Source organism: Osmerus mordax, chromosome 21, assembly GCF_038355195.1.
Source record: "Osmerus mordax isolate fOsmMor3 chromosome 21, fOsmMor3.pri, whole genome shotgun sequence".
Taxonomy (NCBI): domain Eukaryota; kingdom Metazoa; phylum Chordata; class Actinopteri; order Osmeriformes; family Osmeridae; genus Osmerus; species Osmerus mordax.
The window spans coordinates 8,725,067-8,743,160 of record NC_090070.1 but is presented as its reverse complement, the minus strand read 5'-3'; the positions used below and the strand labels follow the sequence as shown (position 1 = coordinate 8,743,160).

The 18,094-nt window shown below is 47.4% G+C and overlaps 3 protein-coding genes across 3 annotated transcripts in view; 1 reads left to right on the top strand and 2 right to left on the bottom strand.

Moving 5' to 3' along the window:
- Nucleotides 1-171: 171 nt before the first annotated feature.
- polg2 (polymerase (DNA directed), gamma 2, accessory subunit) lies at nucleotides 172-3,059 on the bottom strand. The gene is made up of 8 exons (XM_067259505.1): nucleotides 2,371-3,059; nucleotides 2,178-2,283; nucleotides 1,914-2,019; nucleotides 1,438-1,623; nucleotides 1,202-1,342; nucleotides 806-886; nucleotides 607-707; nucleotides 172-461 (listed from the first exon to the last, which is right to left on the bottom strand). Exons 1-8 carry the CDS (start codon nucleotides 2,852-2,854, stop codon nucleotides 296-298), a joined length of 1,371 nt encoding a protein of 456 aa, XP_067115606.1. The 5' UTR covers nucleotides 2,855-3,059; the 3' UTR covers nucleotides 172-295.
- Nucleotides 3,060-3,385: 326 nt separating this feature from the next.
- LOC136965024 (probable ATP-dependent RNA helicase DDX5) lies at nucleotides 3,386-9,370 on the bottom strand. Its single transcript, XM_067259002.1, has 13 exons — nucleotides 9,169-9,370; nucleotides 8,369-8,540; nucleotides 8,189-8,285; nucleotides 7,961-8,094; nucleotides 7,801-7,866; nucleotides 7,541-7,682; nucleotides 7,145-7,305; nucleotides 6,706-6,878; nucleotides 6,455-6,565; nucleotides 6,303-6,364; nucleotides 6,148-6,207; nucleotides 4,402-4,623; nucleotides 3,386-4,166 (listed from the first exon to the last, which is right to left on the bottom strand). The coding sequence occupies exons 1-13, from the start codon at nucleotides 9,210-9,212 to the stop codon at nucleotides 3,736-3,738; spliced, it is 1,875 nt and encodes a 624-aa protein (XP_067115103.1). The 5' UTR covers nucleotides 9,213-9,370; the 3' UTR covers nucleotides 3,386-3,735.
- Nucleotides 9,371-16,503: 7,133 nt separating this feature from the next.
- Nucleotides 16,504-18,094, top strand: part of rab11fip4b (RAB11 family interacting protein 4 (class II) b) — an 18,899-nt gene continuing 17,308 nt past the window's right edge. The window contains 1 exon segment of the mRNA XM_067259839.1: nucleotides 16,504-16,665. Coding sequence (XP_067115940.1) covers nucleotides 16,504-16,665 — 162 coding nt within the window.

Genomic DNA, 18,094 nt, shown 5'->3' with positions numbered 1-18,094 from the left:
CTACTGAACTGAGTGCTCCGGAAATACTTTGAGAAGCCGAGGGAGGAGCTTATCCTTGCAATGTGATGTGTCCTGTGATGTGTATTTAATTGCAACGTAAACACTTTTGTTTGAGTAAAAATCCATGTCATACATATATTCTATTTTTGTTTGATAACCACAAATACTGTGTGAAAAGTGAGAAACAACTTCCAATTTATTAAACTGCACAAAATAGTTTGAGGTATGTCTACAAAGCACCGACAATCTTTTCCACTGCGCCAACTTCTCCTGGACCTCCAGTTTTAGGTCTTCTTCAGATGTTATCCGCTGCAGATATGTATCTAGACACAAAGTTCTTGACCTCCGAGATGTGCATGGTCTCCTTGACGGTGGTGTCCCGGCTGCGTACCTGCACAAGGCCGCTCTCCAGAGTGTTCTCACCGATCACCACGCTGAAGAGCACCCCCATCTCATCGTACCTGGAAAGGCAGACATATCACATACTCACAATGGGTCATAAACCACACTAGTTCTCTTTTTCGTTTCCATGTCGAGGGAACAGAAATCGATTCAAATTGTATTTACAGAAACGCCGAATCCTGAATAAACAACATTGCGTTTTACTTGGTGTTCAGCTGCTCCAAGGAGCTTGGCATAGATTCCAGGTATCCAGGCCATGCCGAGATTCCATCTTCCAGAAACTCTTGTAGCAAGCCTTCACACACCTGCAACAAAGTGATATGGTGGTGGGTGTAAACAGGGTTTACCTCAGATCAATTCGACCCAACTTCCTAAGCTTCTTAACAGCTCAACAGCTTCTCACCTGTCTTCGTTCCACTGTGGCTCCCCTTCCCATGTCTAAGGCCACTTTCACTGGAGCCAACACCGGATGCAGCTTCAAAACCTATAAAGAATACCCGTGAGAGCAGGAACATACTGTATTAACACCCTTGGTTCCAATGAAGACACTGAATGAACACATTTGAATGAATTCAATCCCGCTGCCATTTCTCTGTTGAATCTGGGTATGGGGTGCAGCAGGGGCAGTAGGTAGTGGGGATGTTGTTGTAGGTTGTTTTGTTGTGTTGTGGCATTTTAATTGTGTGTTTAATGTATGATGGGTTTGTCTGTGTGATGGTCTAGCTGCAGAACCAGTTGCCCTTTGGGGACATAAATGAATAAGTAAATGATGAACGATGATTTAAAGAGACATGCTCACCTTTCTCTGCAGTAGTTTCTGCTTGCTGTCAACTTTATCAACCTGCTGTAGTGAGTTGTACATGTATGCCAGCAGTCCCCGGTCCATGTGGCTAGTCACAGAGAGGACATGAGGCACCACGGACTTCCTTCCATCACGACACTGTGTGAGAGACAGAGGAAAAAGGAGTTGAGCTTTACCGACTGTGGCACTGGTAGACCACCCATTGAACTAGTTCCACGAGGCCTGAAACTCACGTGGAGTTTTGTGCGAGAGCCACTGTGTGTCTGCAGCAGCTCTGTGTCTCCCAGGCTCAGCAGCGTCTCCAGGGGCTGAGGGCCCCACGGAAAACCGTACACGATCTTGACGCCACGAGACGCCCTTCCGCCCAGCTCTTCCTCGGTTACGTCACCGCTGCTGAAGTCTGACGGGCCGAGGGCAAACTGAATGACGGGACGGAGTGAGGGGATAGGTGGATAATGAGATTTACTGATATGATTATTTCATTGGAATAATGTCCAGTTTTGACTGCAGTGCAGTAATGGACGCCTCATTAAATGCCAAGAGAACTGTCAGACTGGTGGGTTTCTCAAAATTTATATATCCTTTACCCAAAGCAATTTTTCAACCTGCGACTGCGGATTTGAACCTGCAACCTCTTGATCTGCAGTCAAGTTCTCTAACCCCTGATATGCGGAGCTAGGCTAGGATGAGACTCCCCAGGGTGGCCCACCTTCCTCCACCACTGCAGTCTCTGGCGTGCCCAGTAGTCCAGCCACTGGGAGGAGGTGCGGGGACTGCAGAACCAAGCCAGCGAGGACTGGGTGACCTCAGCCGGGCTAGAGCGGAGCACAGATACAGGTAAACACGGACGCAACGTATTCATGTTCAGCTAAAGCAACGACCTGATGTACTGACAGTGAACAGCGTAAGAGGAGGTGGTGATTTGATACGTCGCCAAGCCCAGCCAATCAGCTGCAGGAGGATGAAGCCTCACCAACCAGGTGCATCTGAGGGCTGCAGGCACAGTCCCGCCTCTGCTAGGCCAAAAGGAAGCCTTCTGTTTACCAGCTCCAATGACGACACATACTGTTCCAAGGCACCTGTTGAACACAGAATATTAACCATGGCATGAAAATACATCTATCTGTCATTGTCAGACCAGGCACTGTAGGTTATCGCCTAGTTACCTTGGAGAAGACTTGTTCGGGCAGAGTAACGGCTCTGAAATACTATATTTAGCTGCTGAACAAGTTGGTCCTTGCTCAGTTCTCTCTGGTTCAGCACTTCTTGTATGGCTTGACTGTCAACAACTTTAAACGGTCCTTCCTTGCTGGTGTGTAGAGTGCTTATGCCGAACACTTGTGCCCTGGACCTCACCACCGAGTTCCACCATTGCTCCAGTATGTTCTTCCTCAGTTCCATTCCCAGAGGTCCGTAAACGCAGGCTGCGCCACGCTGAAAGGAATCTTTGTGAGCCTGACCAGACGCGATGTAGAACCTCGCCGTACATAGTTTCAACAATGTTTCAATGCGGTCTGAATCTTCAGCGGGAGACCCTGCAGCAGAACCGTGGTCCCTGCCTCGCTGCAGAGCGAGGGCTATCCTGTCCAATGACGTTTTAGGCATATTCTCAATTTTTAAGATACGTCTTCTTACACAGTAAGTGAACATACTTAGTGGCCCTTCAACAATCCTTGAAAAGTTATATTCAACCACGCAGGTAGACAGAACAAACGTGTAGGTTGCACTTACTAGCTAGTTAACGTGGAGCCATGACAGCATTGTATTCCTGAAGTTTCCATCACGTTTGATGCGATACAAAATACAGGAAATTAATATATCTGCCTGGTATATACGAGTTCTTAGACAAATACGTTCGCAACATCATAACATTTAACTGGAGATTTTCAAACATGTGTGACAAGTTCCGGATATGAAAATACAATTTCCGGGTTAGGGACCCATTTCCGCTTCAATTTATATCTGTAGTAAGTAAGTAAGACTTTATTTATATAGCACATTTCATACAAGAATTGTAGCTCAAGGTGCTTTACATAAAATCAATAATAGTAGTGTTTGTTCTGATCTATATCTATGGTTTTTAGCCAACCCTTACAAAAGCATAAATGGTTTAACAAATTTATTTATTTAACCTAAACTATTTTGTTTATCCAAAACTCTCCCACAAAAAAACAGACAATGTTCATTTTTTTATTTTTTATTTGAAGGGCCATGCATGTCCTTCACGTTGGCTCTTCATAAAACATATCACGTTAAACATACCAAACTCAATCTGTGCATTACCTAGTAAAAATAAATTACTGAGGAATGTGACAAATAAAAACAGTCAAAGAGCAGTGCAACAATCACAATTGCACTTCAAGAGCCACCAAGGGCCCCTTGTTTATAATGCTTGGGTTACTGAATAATTCCGACCCTGCTGTAAGCAAAAAAAGTTAAACAGTACAAAGGATAATAACAATAAACATATCATTATATAAGAATCAAGGACAAGAGAAACAAAGGTGGTTTCGTGTATTGTGCGTTACTATCTACAGTGGGAAGGGGGGTGGCATGGGGTAAGGTACCATGGGTGGTGGGGGTGGTGGTTGTTGGGTCTGTTGCGGCGGCTGAGCTGTGAAGGGGAACTGGGCGTGGCTCATTCCGTTCTGGGAGGCCACCTGAGCGCCAGCAAAGGGCGGAGCCTGGAAGCTCTGCCCGCCAAAAGCACCCACCTGACTGGTGACGCCAAAGCTAGCCTGTCCGTTGCCGCCGTAGCTGTTGCCGTAGCTACTGCTAGAGCTACCGCTGTTACCCCCATAGCCGCTGCCATTTTGGGTTTTGGTGCCGAACGCACTTTTTGGTCCACTAGCGAACCCCCTATCGCTGTCCCTGTAACCACCACCGAAATCCCTCCTTCCCCCGGAATACCTATCCCGCCGGTCATCCTTGTAGCCACCTCTTCCCCCCCGTCCTCCACGACCTGGCAGAGAAGACAAGACAAGCGAGGTTGAGAACATCAGACAATATGGGAACAGGTTCGAGTGACAATAAATAACAGTGGCGTCTTTGCATCAAGATGACAAATCTGGGAGCAATGACTCGGCCGACGCTCGCAAAGCCCGTGACGTCACGTGTGCCGGAACGAGGCGGTCGTGAACCGCCGTGTGTGTGTGTGTGTGTGGGGAGAACCTGCGTTTCACCGACGGGATTCTTACCTCCTCTGTCGTCCGCCATCTGGAGCAGCTTGGGGTTGATGGCCTGGTTGGCCTCGCGGAGCACAGAGATCAGGTCGGTGGCCTGTTTCATGTTGTTGGGGGTGAAGAAGGTGTAGGCCGTGCCCGTTTTTTGACTGCGGGCCGTGCGTCCAATGCGGTGTATATAGTCCTCAGAGGAGTTAGGGTAGTCATAATTGATGACAAATTTCACATCCTCCACATCTGTAAAGTGTTGCAGTGTGGCAAAAAGGGAAAGCCACAGGGGTTTTGCACACCACAACAGCCAAATCAAAGGGAGAAGTTAGCAATGATGACAGCTGGGGGGGGAAGGAAGTGGATAGTAAAAGCTGCGCTGCGAAAAAGACCAAGGTGTTACACAACACATCCAAGAATACGCGCTACTCCTTGGGAATACTACTGTGGGAAGAGAGCAACGATGCACACTCCGTTTGCTTACCATATCAAAACAAAAAAAACAATCCTATCAAAACAAAAAGGCATTCGCCCTCCCCCTTTTAAGCAGGGAAGGAGAGAACTGGGATTTGAAGTCTTACCATTAAGGAGTATGCATTCACTAGTCCTTTCCCAATGCAGCGAACTCCCCCACAAATTGTCAAGTGACATCCAGGAGCTTCTACGCAGTAGGGCCGCTATGTGCACTGGAGCCTCCTCATGTGCCAATATACGACCGTTCAGTGGGTATGGTTTCTGAAGGTCCTTTTTTTCCAGTACACACTCATAAGAAGCTTGCTTATAAAGGCCACACTGCACGTCTTGCCAAGACCGAATAGACCATGAACTAATTTTGAGGGGGGACCCCCCCCAAAAAAGCGAAAAGAAGGCCCAAGTATTGACCCCGGTGGGACACCTCAAAGAGCATCCCCCCCCCCATCAGTCTCGTCTAGGCAAGATATCCCCAGAAGCCAGTGTTCACTTGAGAAAATGTCTCTCGTTGGCAGGTCTCGACATGACTTTAAAAAGCAGGCGAGGGAGGAACTTTTTTGAGCTCTCTTATATTCACTTTCTCTAGTTGTGCCCCCTTTCCCCTTAAAACACATGTGCCAGTTCTCACCAATTTCAATACCACCAAAAAAAAAACAGAAAAGGAAATGCGTTGAAAACTGCTCTCTCCATTTCAAAAAGAAAACCCAGCGCTTTTGAGTGAGGGGGGGGGGGGAATAACAACAAATAGCTCTGACGGCTCTGCAAACACCCATGCTTTTGGGGAAGAAGCTCCGCAAGTAACAGAATGGTTCCAAATCTCAAACAAGTGACTTGCAATACAGTGCTCTCTACAAAACAAGCATGCAAGGCAAATGTCACAGCACAAAGCTTTTCTGTCTTTTTTGTTTTTTTTTTACGTTTGAGTTGGAAGCAGTTGGCTGGATGAATGGCATTTGTCAGGTAAATCCATGGAAAGAGAACAGGTGTGTATCATAAAAACCGACCTATCAGAAACAAAGGCTGAGCCACACCGCCTTTTGAAGATAACTGGCACACAAGAAACCTTCACCTCTCTAGGCCCACTGGGTGGCAAGCCAGTGGGGCACTTCCAATATGTCCTCCTTCTCCCTCTCGAGGCCTGGATGTGTCATGCCTAGGCCCTGCCACAAAGACTGCACCTTTAGGTGAGAAAAACTCAGAAAATGCATAGAGAAAGTTAAAGAAAGCAAAACCACTTTCTTTAAATAAGTGAAACATTGAGGTAAATACAACCAGTGCAGGCTAATCCTGAGCCATACTGACCTAGGCCGCGGGAGGCCACGTCTGTCGCAATCAAGATGGGGGCCTTGCCGTACTTGAACTCTGTGGGGGGGAAAAGGAAGGAGATTGATTTGAAGGTTCATCGACTTCATTCGTTAAGAGATTGTTATTGAATAACTTTGAAACGTGTTTTATACCATTGAGAACCCAATCCCTCTCCTGTTGGCTCTTGTCTCCATGAATACCCATGGCTGGCCACCTGGAACACACACACAACAAGCGGGTTTAGTCTCGATTCTCACGTCAGCGGCAACTTGTGTAAGCGGTTCCAGGGTGCGGAGGTCCATACCCGTCTCGTCTCATCCTTCTGGTGATCTCGTCACAACGCCTCTTGGTCTCCACAAAGATGATGGTCTTGTTCTCCTTCTCGCTCATGATCTCCTCCAGGAGTCGGAGAAGTCTGAAAACCAGGCAGAGGAGACGGTTCAAAAACCTCCAACTTCAGAAGCATTAGGTTAAAAAAACAAAAACAAATTCTCCCTGGGTCAGACGGAAAAAAAAAAGACAAGGGAGTTCCCCCGCGACGAGCCGGCGACTCACTTGTCCTCCTTCTCCATGTCGTTGCAGACGTCCACGATCTGCAGGATGTTGTGGTTCGCGCTCAGCTGCAGGGCGCCCACGTTGATCTGCACGTACTCCTTCAGGAAGTCCTCCGCCAGCTGGCGCACCTCCTTGGGCCAGGTGGCGCTCCACATCAGGGTCTGCCTGTCGGGCTGGGAGAGGAAAGGCAGAGAAGAGAGAGAGAGGAGAGGCAGAGAGAGAGAGGAGAGGCAGAGAGAGAGGAGAGGCAGAGAGAGAGGAGAGGTTACTAGGGCCAGGTGGAGCTCCACATCAGGGTCTGCCTGTCGGGCTGCGTTTGGGGAGGGAAGTTGAACATCCAGTCAGATTCAAGCCATGACTTGTGGTCTCAAGAGGCAGGAAAAAAGCCTTCTCTCTCATGACAAGTTCTCTGGCTGTGACAGGAAGACGTGGCGCGTACCCTGATCTGGTCCACGATCTTGCGGATCTGGGGCTCGAAGCCCATGTCCAGCATGCGGTCGGCCTCGTCCAGGACCAGGTAGGTGCAGCGGCGCAGGTTGGTCTTCCCCGCCTCCAGGAAGTCGATGAGACGCCCGGGGGTGGCGATGCAGATCTCCACACCTGTAAACCCCACGTCACACGAAGACACAGGTCAGATGAACGCCTCCCGATGACAACGACACATAAATAACGCTCCCGACACGCAAACATTTTACATTTACAGTCAAACAACACAACCAGGCTCTTGTCTGTCACGTCTTATGCGTTTATCGTCCCGCGTCAATCGGACCAAAAGGAAATTCCTTGCGACCCGTTTCTGGTGTCAAGGAAGCCAACGAGTGCTGCCATCCCGTACCTCTCTCCAGGTCTCTGAGCTGGGGGCCTTTGGGGGCTCCTCCGTAGATGCACGTGGTCTTGAGGCGAGACGCCCTGCCGTACTCTGCAGCCACCTGCTGCACCTGCTGGGCCAACTCGCGGGTGGGAGCCAGAACCAGGCACTGTAAGGAGAGAGATGTCCATCACGGGGGGGGGGGGGGGGGGGGGTTAAAGCCTTGAACACCGAAAGAGAGGGAGTGTGTGTGTTTTGTTTTTTTTCTCCATCTCTTATGTGCTTACAATAGGTCCATCCCCATGCTCCAGGAATGGCTGGTGTTGGATGTGCACGATTGCAGGCAGCAGGTACTAAAAAGAGAATCGAGGGCTTTAGGAAACACACATTCACTGACGGCACAACAGCATAGCCAGATCCTCGTATCTTCCAGTTGAAGTCACTTACTGCAAGAGTTTTGCCAGACCCTGTCTGAGCAATGCCAACCATGTCTTTGCCACTCAACGCCAGAGGCCACCCCTGGGACTGAATAGGGGTTGGCTCAGACCAGTTTAACTTGTTGATCACATCCATCACATAACCTGAAAAATGACATGGTAGATTCAATGTCTCATTTCTGAGAGAGATGTGTACACACATGTATTGTTTGTAAATGACACAGAAGATCCGACTCACTTGGAAACTGGGCCTCGTTGAATTTTATAATGGGTTTGGGGCAATCCCTGCCCTTCACTGTGACTTCTTTGGTTCTGCGGAATAGCTCAACCTCTTGCTGCAATTGAAGGTATGAGGTTATTTACAGCGAACCATGAACGCAAGCAAAACCAATCATACACTACACAGAAGGAAGCTTACAGGCTGTCTGCGGGTGACTTCTGGGTGCTCCTGATAGAAGTTCTTCTGGAACTTAGGAAGTTCATCAAGGTTCCAGTGTTTTTTGCGAAGCCTTTCACCAGGGTTACCAAACTTTCCTTGTGAAGATCCGCCTCTATTCCCTCCACCGCCAAAACGGGGTGGGCCACCATACCTATTAAAAAAAAGGGAGGAAATCAAGTGAGAATTGCGAAACGTTTCTGGGAATAATGCGTAGCTAATAGTTTAAAGACTAGCTAGATAGCTAAATGTAACCTATGTAAACCAGATCGTGTAAGAGCGGAAATGCTGCATCATCTATCTCGAAAACAACAACACCGACAGGCTTTTGTAGCACATCTCTAGGCTAGAGTATTAAGACCACACAATGACCGCATCAACTGATAACGAAGCAAAATATTAACTTGTTAAAACTACAAAAAACATGAAATGCAATCCATTTTCTGCGTCATGTTTCTACTACAGTAGGAATTAACAACACATGCAGAGCTGCCATTTTAATTCCAATCGGCAAGGCAACATAAAACGACAACTAGACGGCATTTTGGATTTAAATATTTTTTTGTTTGTTGAGGGCGAGCTCAATATTATTACCAATCCATAAAAATACCTTTGCCGTTTCATTCGTTGTAAACATTACCAAGGCCAGGATTTGGCTAGCTAGACTGCTGGGGTAGATAGCCGTAGTTAGCTAGCTAGCCCTAGCCTCCATTATTAGATCGTAGATGGAATGCTAGTTACGTAGCTAGCTAGCTACCGACCTAGAATTTCACTTCACTTACCCTCTGTCTCGACTTCCACGGTCTCTGTCAGAAAATCCAGGCATAGCAGAGACGAATATGAAAGTATTCAAATGGAAAGTGCGATAATGGAATATGTAGTTCTCGTACTGCGCGGATGTATACGTATGAAAAAAGAGTAACTATTTAAGTGCGCACTGGAAAAACAAGAGAAAATGCCGGCGGTCTAAAGTCTATCAGAGCGGATGCTAAAATGTTTAGGACAGATCACATTATGTTGGGTATCAAGGCGCCTGTCCTGGAACTACATATTTTCCCTGTAACAGTCATACAAGGAAGATGTCTCTTCAACTTCATTTTATAATTTTTTCATAAGTGGGTCAACGAGTAAAATACAATTTCTTGCACTCATTACAGTAAATATACCATGAATCACTACCAGACGCGCAAATGATTTTATGATCATAGCCTACGTGGAACTATTTTCAGTGAGACCTAGATGGAGAAGCACCATTTCATGCAACAAGCGTCTGACGTCAAATAGTTCAACGATAGATCAGTTTATAATATAAATACGAAAATATTTAGTTATATTTTAGTGGCAGTAACGTCAGTTAAGAAGGCCAAATAATAATTGAACTGTCAAAAATAATATATGCAAGTTGAAAATCCCCACGACTTTATACGACTCGTCATCACATGGTGCTTCCGGAAACAAATAGTCCGTCATCATCCAATCAAAAAGCATAAAACATGTGATCAGGTCGTTACATAGTCTTGGCATAGACGCACACTAGGGGTTTCCATACTATTACATACCCAACCCTATTCCGGGAGAGCTATCTGACAGTAGGTTTTCGCTCCAACACTAATCTAGCATACCTGATTTTTAATAATGAGCGGATTGATCAGGTGACTAGTGTTGAATCAGGTTAAATAAGTGCGGTTGGAGCAAAAATCAACAAACCCCTGATTTATACTGACAAAATGTCAGCCTTCTGGACACGGCCATTCATTTGATACTGTACCTTGATACTGTCCCTGGACAAAATGGAGACACTCACACACTCGCTTTCTCTAATCCCCCCCCCTCTCTCCTCTCTCTCTCTCTCTCTCTCTCTCTCTCTCTCTCTCTCTCTCTCTCTCTCTCTCTCTCTCTCTCTCTCTCTCTCTTTCTCTTTCCCTCTCTGTCACTCCCTCTCTCTCCATCTCTCTCTCCCTCCATCCCTCTCTGTCTCATTGATTCCTGAGTGGTCTCTCTGCAGTATGATAGATGAGCAGGTCTATTGATGGCGTGGCTCAGATCTGTCAGTCACCCCTGGTCTCTAACCAACCCCTTGTTAGCAACGTCGTTCATCCCCCTGGACCAGGTGTGTGTGTCCACCAGTATTGCCCGCCGGCTGTATGAGGCCGGACCACGGTCACTACTACCAGGTAGGGTATGAGTGCATGCAAGTGTGTGTGGGCGTGTGTGGGACTGCGTATACCACGTAGGCAAGCACGTACTACAAACTGGAAAGGGAAACAACCAACCACACTGGAGCAGTACAGAGAGGTTCGCAACCCCCACACAGAATCTTTCTACCAACCTGGTCCCTGAAGTCCCCGTAGTCCATGATCCTTAGTCCTTGAATGTGGTGACTTTTCCTCACTGTTTCTTAGCTGGTGGATAAACCGAGATTCATGTTAGCATGTGAACCGCAGAGTAAGTTGCAACACACACACACACACTCAGTGGCGGACTGTTGATTAGCTGAACTTTAAAAGACATGTCAGATGCCACCATATTTTCTGGCAGCTGTGGTGTATCCCTTGTTTTCCCACAAGGGGGCACTGTTCAACAACATGAGTTTCTGCCGGCATCGCAATTCTCTCATTTTCTCATGGCGAATACATCGTTCGCGCTCTGTCCACACCTCTGCCCCATATCCTTTAGTTTCTCCCACTCTAAGGTCAGTAAACAAGAATAATTGGCTTGTTACGTTCTGGAGAGGATGAACTATTGTCTTGCACACCAGAGCTTTCGTAACAACAGCATAGGCGGAAATCCCGGGGGGGACAGGGGGGAACACGGCCCCCCCATCCTGCGAAGAATAGGATTTGTCCCCCCCAATAAATCACTGTAAACATAAGGACATTTTAATAATATACATTTAACATATACAATGTTACAGCAGTAATTTTGGTGTCCCCCTCAGGAATTGCTCTCTAGAAAATGTCATATAATTGTCCCCCCCAAAATTGATAGCAGATTTTCGCCACTGAACAACAGGGACTCCTTGTTACAGTACCTGCCACTGTGTACGACGACTGTACATTCCTAGGGTTGTCTCCAGGGAAATGTGATCTACAGTAGCCTGTTGGCGCTGTGGAACATTATACAAGGTTGTGTCTGTGTTTATGTACCTAATCAGCATCAATGTTAGAATTAAGACTTTAATAATTTTCTTTAGTCATTTAGTCATTTAGCAGACGTTCTTATATAATTAATGTAGTGAATGTAATTACACATTTATGGCGTGAATAGTAATCCAAGGCCTCCCTGGTCACTTATACGCCTAACCTATCATAAAATTAGGCTATCATAAAAAAATATTAAATCTTGCAGTTGAACTTCCTTTTAATAAATGTACTTGTGTGAATAGATGAAGGGATTTGTCTTCATACTTTTATCTGACTGATTTACAACCTTTAGGTTTGCCATCTGATAGATTCAGATGGCACTGCGTAGCAGTATTTGCTTGTGGAGGGCGTTCTCCTCCCTAAGGCCAGAACAGCACATAACAGTTCATTATCCCAGCCAGCAAAGTGCTCTTAAAATATTCACCAAGGCTGGGAAATTGATAGCCTTAGCTTCTAAACGGTCATGGATGGAGATGGTCAGAGAAGAAGCTGGTGAACGACTCTAAATAAATAAAAAAGCAAGAAATAAATATTTGTTCAATTAGAAGGTTCCACTGAAAAAGGCCTCCAAACACAAAAACAGAGTTCCAGATACAACCGGTTTCACCTTCTAAAATGAAGGGTTTCATTGAGCAACTTTATAGAGGGTTCGTCTATTGGATTATATGTATTCTGAAGGGGTCTAGAGAGCACCATTAATTTTTATGTGCCTGACATGCTTGCCTCTCATTGGACATGCAGTGACACTACTAGAAAACAATACTGCTATAAAAGACTAAGGTGACGAATGTTCTCGGACAGAAGCCATAAGTCGTCTTTTAATCACATTCTAATGCATATTTTTCTCCGATTTACATTATACAGCCTATTGTCGGCTCCTCACAGTGTCAGACTTGATGTACGTCAACCTAAACCACTGTTTTATCAGAGCCTGTGAAAAGGAAATGTCATCACCATGGACATGGATGGAATGGTGTTGAAACGCAACTACTCGCTGCGCAGTTGTCCTTGTTCTGTATAGAATTGTGACCGAGAAGTCTGTTCGTCGTAGTCCTAGATTGGGCTAGCTCAAGTTACATGGGATTGACATGTGACCGGGCAGGTGCGGATCCATTATTGAACACCTCTGTCTAAGCTACAGGTGGGTCCCTCGTCTCCACTGACTCACTGAGAAGCTGAGGACCTTACTAAGGACCTGAAAGTAAGCCAGGACACGGCACAAGCTCGGTATCTAAGAGGAACTGACCTCGTAGTCTTTAACCAAGCCTCACTCAGTCACTGGTGTACAAACCTCTTCAGGATCAACAGAAGGTAATAGTATGTGTGTTGACATTTTCCAAGTTCCAATTTTTGGGGAAAGCATTGTTTGTTTATGGCTGGTGTGGTAGTTTCGTTGGATAATATATACACGCATACTTATTTGTGAATGTGTGTGTGTGTGTGAGAGGGGAGGTTGTTTGGGCGTCTCAGAACATGTGTAACCACTGTGGCTATAGTGAACAGATGGATGCATCCCCAAATCCCAGTGCCTCACTGCAGTGCTTCAGAGAACAGAAAGGTGTGTGCGTAAGGGAGAGCGAGAGGAGGGAGATGGGGAAAGACGAAGAGACAGAGATGGAGGGGCAGAGAGAGAGAGAGAGAGAGAGAGAGAGAGAGAAAGGTGAGAGCTGTCTTATTAATTTAAGAAGCACAGGATTTATTAGCCTTTTAAGAATACTGCTGGGTAAATACACACACATACACACACACAGTCAGGGAACACTGGTGGATGGCCAAGGCAGGTGCTGAAATAACAGGTAGCAGAGACAGATGAAGCTGCTACTTTAAGCACTGGGACATCATACTGTGTGTGTCTCTACGTGCACACATGTGCTGGTCTATGAGTACCCGTTGTGTGTGTGTGTGTGTGTGTGCATGGCCTAGTTGTGCAGCATGGAGATGGAGAGCCCTTAGAAGCATCAGAGGGAAGCTTCTGTCATTGACAAAGCTGGTTTACAGAATGAGGTCAGATAAACAAAGACTGGGATCCCCTACAAACCTGCTGTATGTCTGGAGAAACAAGCTATTCTACGCCTAGCATTTAGTTTGATCAAGCACTGGTGAAGATATTACAATATATACGGTGTATGCAATGGAATATTTGACGTTTTTAGTCACTAAGTTAGCCCCTGTCAATGTAGTCGTAGTCCCAGTAGTTTATCAAAAGTAAGCCAAGCCTTAGGTTCCCAGATGGGTATCTGATATCCCTCTCACTTTCCCTCTCCTTTCTCTACCCCTCCCAAACTTCTCTCTCCACCCTGTCTTTCCTCTCACTCCTTTCTTCACCCCCCTTTCTCTGCCTCCTCTCTCCCTGCTCCACCCCTCTCGATCCTTCCTTTCTCCTTTCTCTCTCTCTCTCTCTTCCGCCCTCCTGTCGGCTTCCTCTCCTCTCTCTCTCCTCTCTCTCTCCCCCCTTCCTGCACACCCTTGTATCTCCTTCATATCTCCTTCCTCCAGATGAGCGCTGCAGATGAGCACCGGGGCTCAGCTCTGTCAGCCTGTGCCCTCGTTTCATCTCTGACGGGGGTCAGGTGGCTGAGCGGTTAGGGAGTCGGGCTATTAATCAGAAGGTTGTCGGTTCGATCCCGGCCATGCCAAATGACGTTGTGTCCTTGGGCAAGGCACTTCACCCTACTTGCCTCGGGGAGAATGTCCCTGTACTTATTGTAAGTCGCTCTGGATAAGAGCGTCTGCTAAATGACTAAATGTAATGTCAATGTAAGACAAGGATGAACCAGGGGGAAGAGAGCGGGGGGAAGCAACAGAGAGGGCAGAGACGAAGGGGGGAGAGAGAGAGAGAGATGTGGACCGAAAGAAGAGGAGAGAACCGTTGTGAAGTGAGAAGGAGAAGGAGAGGAGAGGGGGAAGGGATGTAAGAGGATAGAAGGAAAGAGGATAAAGGAGAGGCACGCAGAGAGCCAGACAGAGAAAGCAAAGAGAGCGAGAGACAGAGAACGCAAAGAGAGCGAGAGACAGAGAAGAGGGCGTATGTGTGGGTTCCGGAGCTCAGAGTGAGGTGTGTTCTGCTGGAGGACTGGGGTGTGTGTGAGTGTGGATGGAGGGATGGAGGGATGGATGGAGTGGGGCACTTTGTGGCCTCAAGTCTACCTACTTGTGGGGCTGTACAGCTGTGGCGAGAACAAACGCGCCGCAGACGCTAGCTTCTGAAAAGCCCTCGAAAGGACTGAAGAGGGGATGATTATTGGTGTTCATCGTGTGGAACAGAGGTCTGGCGTTTTGTGGAGTGGCACAGTGGAAGCGTCATGCAAAGTCCCCGTATTTTTAGAGGTTGTATGCTATTGTTAGTTTGGCCTGTTAATAAACTTTCAGTTATGGTTAAAAATTGGCAAGCTTACTAGTCAGATATACAAGGCCATCTTTGATCTCACCATACAGGCCTCTGCATTGCCATGCAGCCGGTCACTTGAGCTCCAGTATCTAGCACTAGCACTGTCTGATTGATGTGTACCTAATAAATCGATGTTATCGATTGCCAGGGCGGGCCAGTGATGCGACGGGCCTTTGACAGATCCGTCCAGCAGTTTGTTTTAGATCTAATCAGGAAGTGTAGCTTCAGGGAACAGGGCCACGGCCAATAACACAGAAAATGACCAAGAACGTATTACGTATGCTTCTCCATTCGCACAAGCAAGCTAGTGGGTCTGGTATACAGTACTGTAGTCCATATAAGTACATACATACTTGTTTCATCTCTTTGTGCTGGCGTATAGAGTTTGGGTGCTTGGAACAGTTCAAGTTATGTTAAACTCTCCATGCAGCTAAATGTGTGTTTACTGTACTGTATGTACTGAGTATGAAGAAACACATTAGTATGGACTTTGAGTCTGCCCACAAGACCGATTATTGACTCAATTTTGCTCCATTCTAACACAATCACTCAATGTTTGTGTGTGTGTGTCTGTGTGTGTCTGTGTGTCTAATTCTAAGGCCGATATTACTCTGCCCGTACCCTGCTGATCCTACTACTTTACGCTCCCGACTGAAACTGCAGCTTTGATTGGATTAGAGCAGCTTGGTGTGGTATGGGATGCTAATGAGTCTCTCCTCAGCTTTCTAGCTCCGCTCCCCCTTCGTTTCTGCGTTCTCTGGCCTCTCCCCTACCCTATCCTCCTCTCCCCTACCCTCTCCTCCTCCCCTCTACCCCTCCTCTCCTCACTCCTACCCTCTCCTCCTCTCCACTACCCTCTCCTCTACCCCTTCTCTCCTCTCCTCTGCCCCTTCTCTCCTCTCCTCTGCTCCACACTACCCTCTTCTCCTTTGTTAAAAATGTATTACCTCCCAAGTCATAAGTGTGCTGTTTCTGTGGGTTTCGGAGAAAGTGTGTGTTTGTCTGTTTATATAATGGGTCTGTGTCTGTTTTTGCATATCGTCTGTGTGTGTGATGAAAGCTGTACACCAAGCTAATGTATAATGCTAAAACGTTGTGACAGGCTGTCCAGTAAAGTTACCATTCAGTGAGAGAGCGTGTCATCTCCCTGTCGTCTAGCAATTACCGTGCTGTTTCACCGCCGTCATTTTGGAGCACACGTGCACCCATGCACTCACGCTGTGACCAAGACTCAGAGACAATGACATGTTTGTCTATCTACTCTTTTAGTCTCTCTGTTTAGCGTTCCCTCTCTTTCTCTCTCTCAGTCTCTCTCTCTCTCTCTCTCTCTCTCTCTCTCTCTCGCTCCCTCTATGGATCTCTCTGTCTCTCTCCCCCTTTCGCTTACACCCGCCATCCCTCTTCCTCTCAATCTCCATCTCTCTCGCTCTCCCTTTCAATCGCTCCTCTTCACTCTTTGTCTCTCTCCCCTGTCATAACGATACCAACACCCCCCCCCCCCCCCAACAGACACACACACACAAACACAGACAAGCTCTCCCACTCGTCCATACAGAGCTCGCAGGCCTTTCATCTCATCAAGCGCGATGACGCCTGGCCTCCAACAGCCTCTCTCCCACAGCCACATCCACCTGCCGTTCCTCCCCCATCTACAGGATCTCCACCTGCCGTTCCTCCCCCATCTACAGGATCTCCACCTGCCGTTCCTCCGCCATCTACAGGATCTCCACCTGCTCGCCACAACCCAGGTTCACCAACGCCTCCGTTCAGATAGAGGCCCTGGTGGTTATGTCATCCGAACACCCCCCCCCTCCACCGCGCTCATTTCCAACCCAGGAAGGGTCGCGGCTGAACCTTCCACCTCTCGAGAGGGAGAGGAGTGTGTGGAAACCTTGTGGACCTTGTGTGACCAGTGGCCGCGCTGGAAGAAGTGAGAGGGGCTGATTCTGAAGAACTGTCTAGAATAGAAGAAGATGGCTGCCAGAGGTTGTTTACTCTCTTCCTCTTTCGGTGGGTGTTGTGGAAGTTTGCATGTCCTTGTGACTGACTTTGTGTGTGTGTGTGCGTGTGTGTGTGTGCGTGTGTGTGTCATGCCACAGGGCCAGCCTGCCTGTCTGGACAGAGGTCACTCTGCCATGAGCATCTGGACAGCTACTCTGAGGCGTGGGCTCACTGACAAGTGAGCCCCCCCCCCCACACACACACACACACACATACACACACACACACACTACAACCTCTTTTCCTGTGCCATGTTGAATGCATGAATGAATAGCAACAATATGTGCATAATATACTATATGTACATACATGCGCACTCATACACAAACACACACACTCTTTGTTGATTGATGCCCTTCTTGTTTGTGTGTTTGTGTGTGTGTGTGTGTGTGTGAAGGAAGTATATCTCTCTGTTCTGTGTTTGGGCCGGAGGGAGAGAATGTGGGCGCCCAGTAGGATGGCAGCCAACACACCACACACACACATTCCAACCAGACATTCAGCAATCACACACACAGACACGCGCACACACACAGCTCGAGGGAAAGAGGCGCAGGAAAGTTACTGTGCGCAGGCATCCCTCAGACAGACTACATTGTGTGTGTGTGTGTGTGTGTGTGTGTGTGTGTGTGTGTGTGTGTGTGTGTGTGTGTGTGTGTGTGTGTGTGTGTGTGTGTGTGTGTGTGTGTGTGTGTGTGTGTGTGTGGGTGAGCGGGTGGGCAATCTCAATGCTCTTGTCTTTGTTTACCAAACTCTGTGCTTTTGCCTTTCAGCACCATTTTCTCCTCATTGTTATCTGCAAACTGTCCTCTGTGTGCTCTTTCACTGTTCCCTGGAGAGGGTGACACACACACACACATATACACACACAAGTCATGCTCAATCCTAGCCCAGCAGTTTTATATAGAGTGCTGCCTGTCAAGTAAATGGAGCAACCCCTCCACTGCAAACCGATTTGAATCCAGTAGACAGTTTGTCTTTACAGCTGTCAGTATAAGGCCTGGCTGTGAAGTTCTGATCCCAGTCCGGTTGTTACGCATAAAGTGCAGTCTTCGCTGGTAGTCAAGTGTGACCAACAGGATCCATTTCCTGTCACTGACCCAAACGTTCACACTGTGCTGAGTCCACTCAACCAGGATGGTCTGGCTGGTCATCATCTCTCTCTCTCTGTTAAAC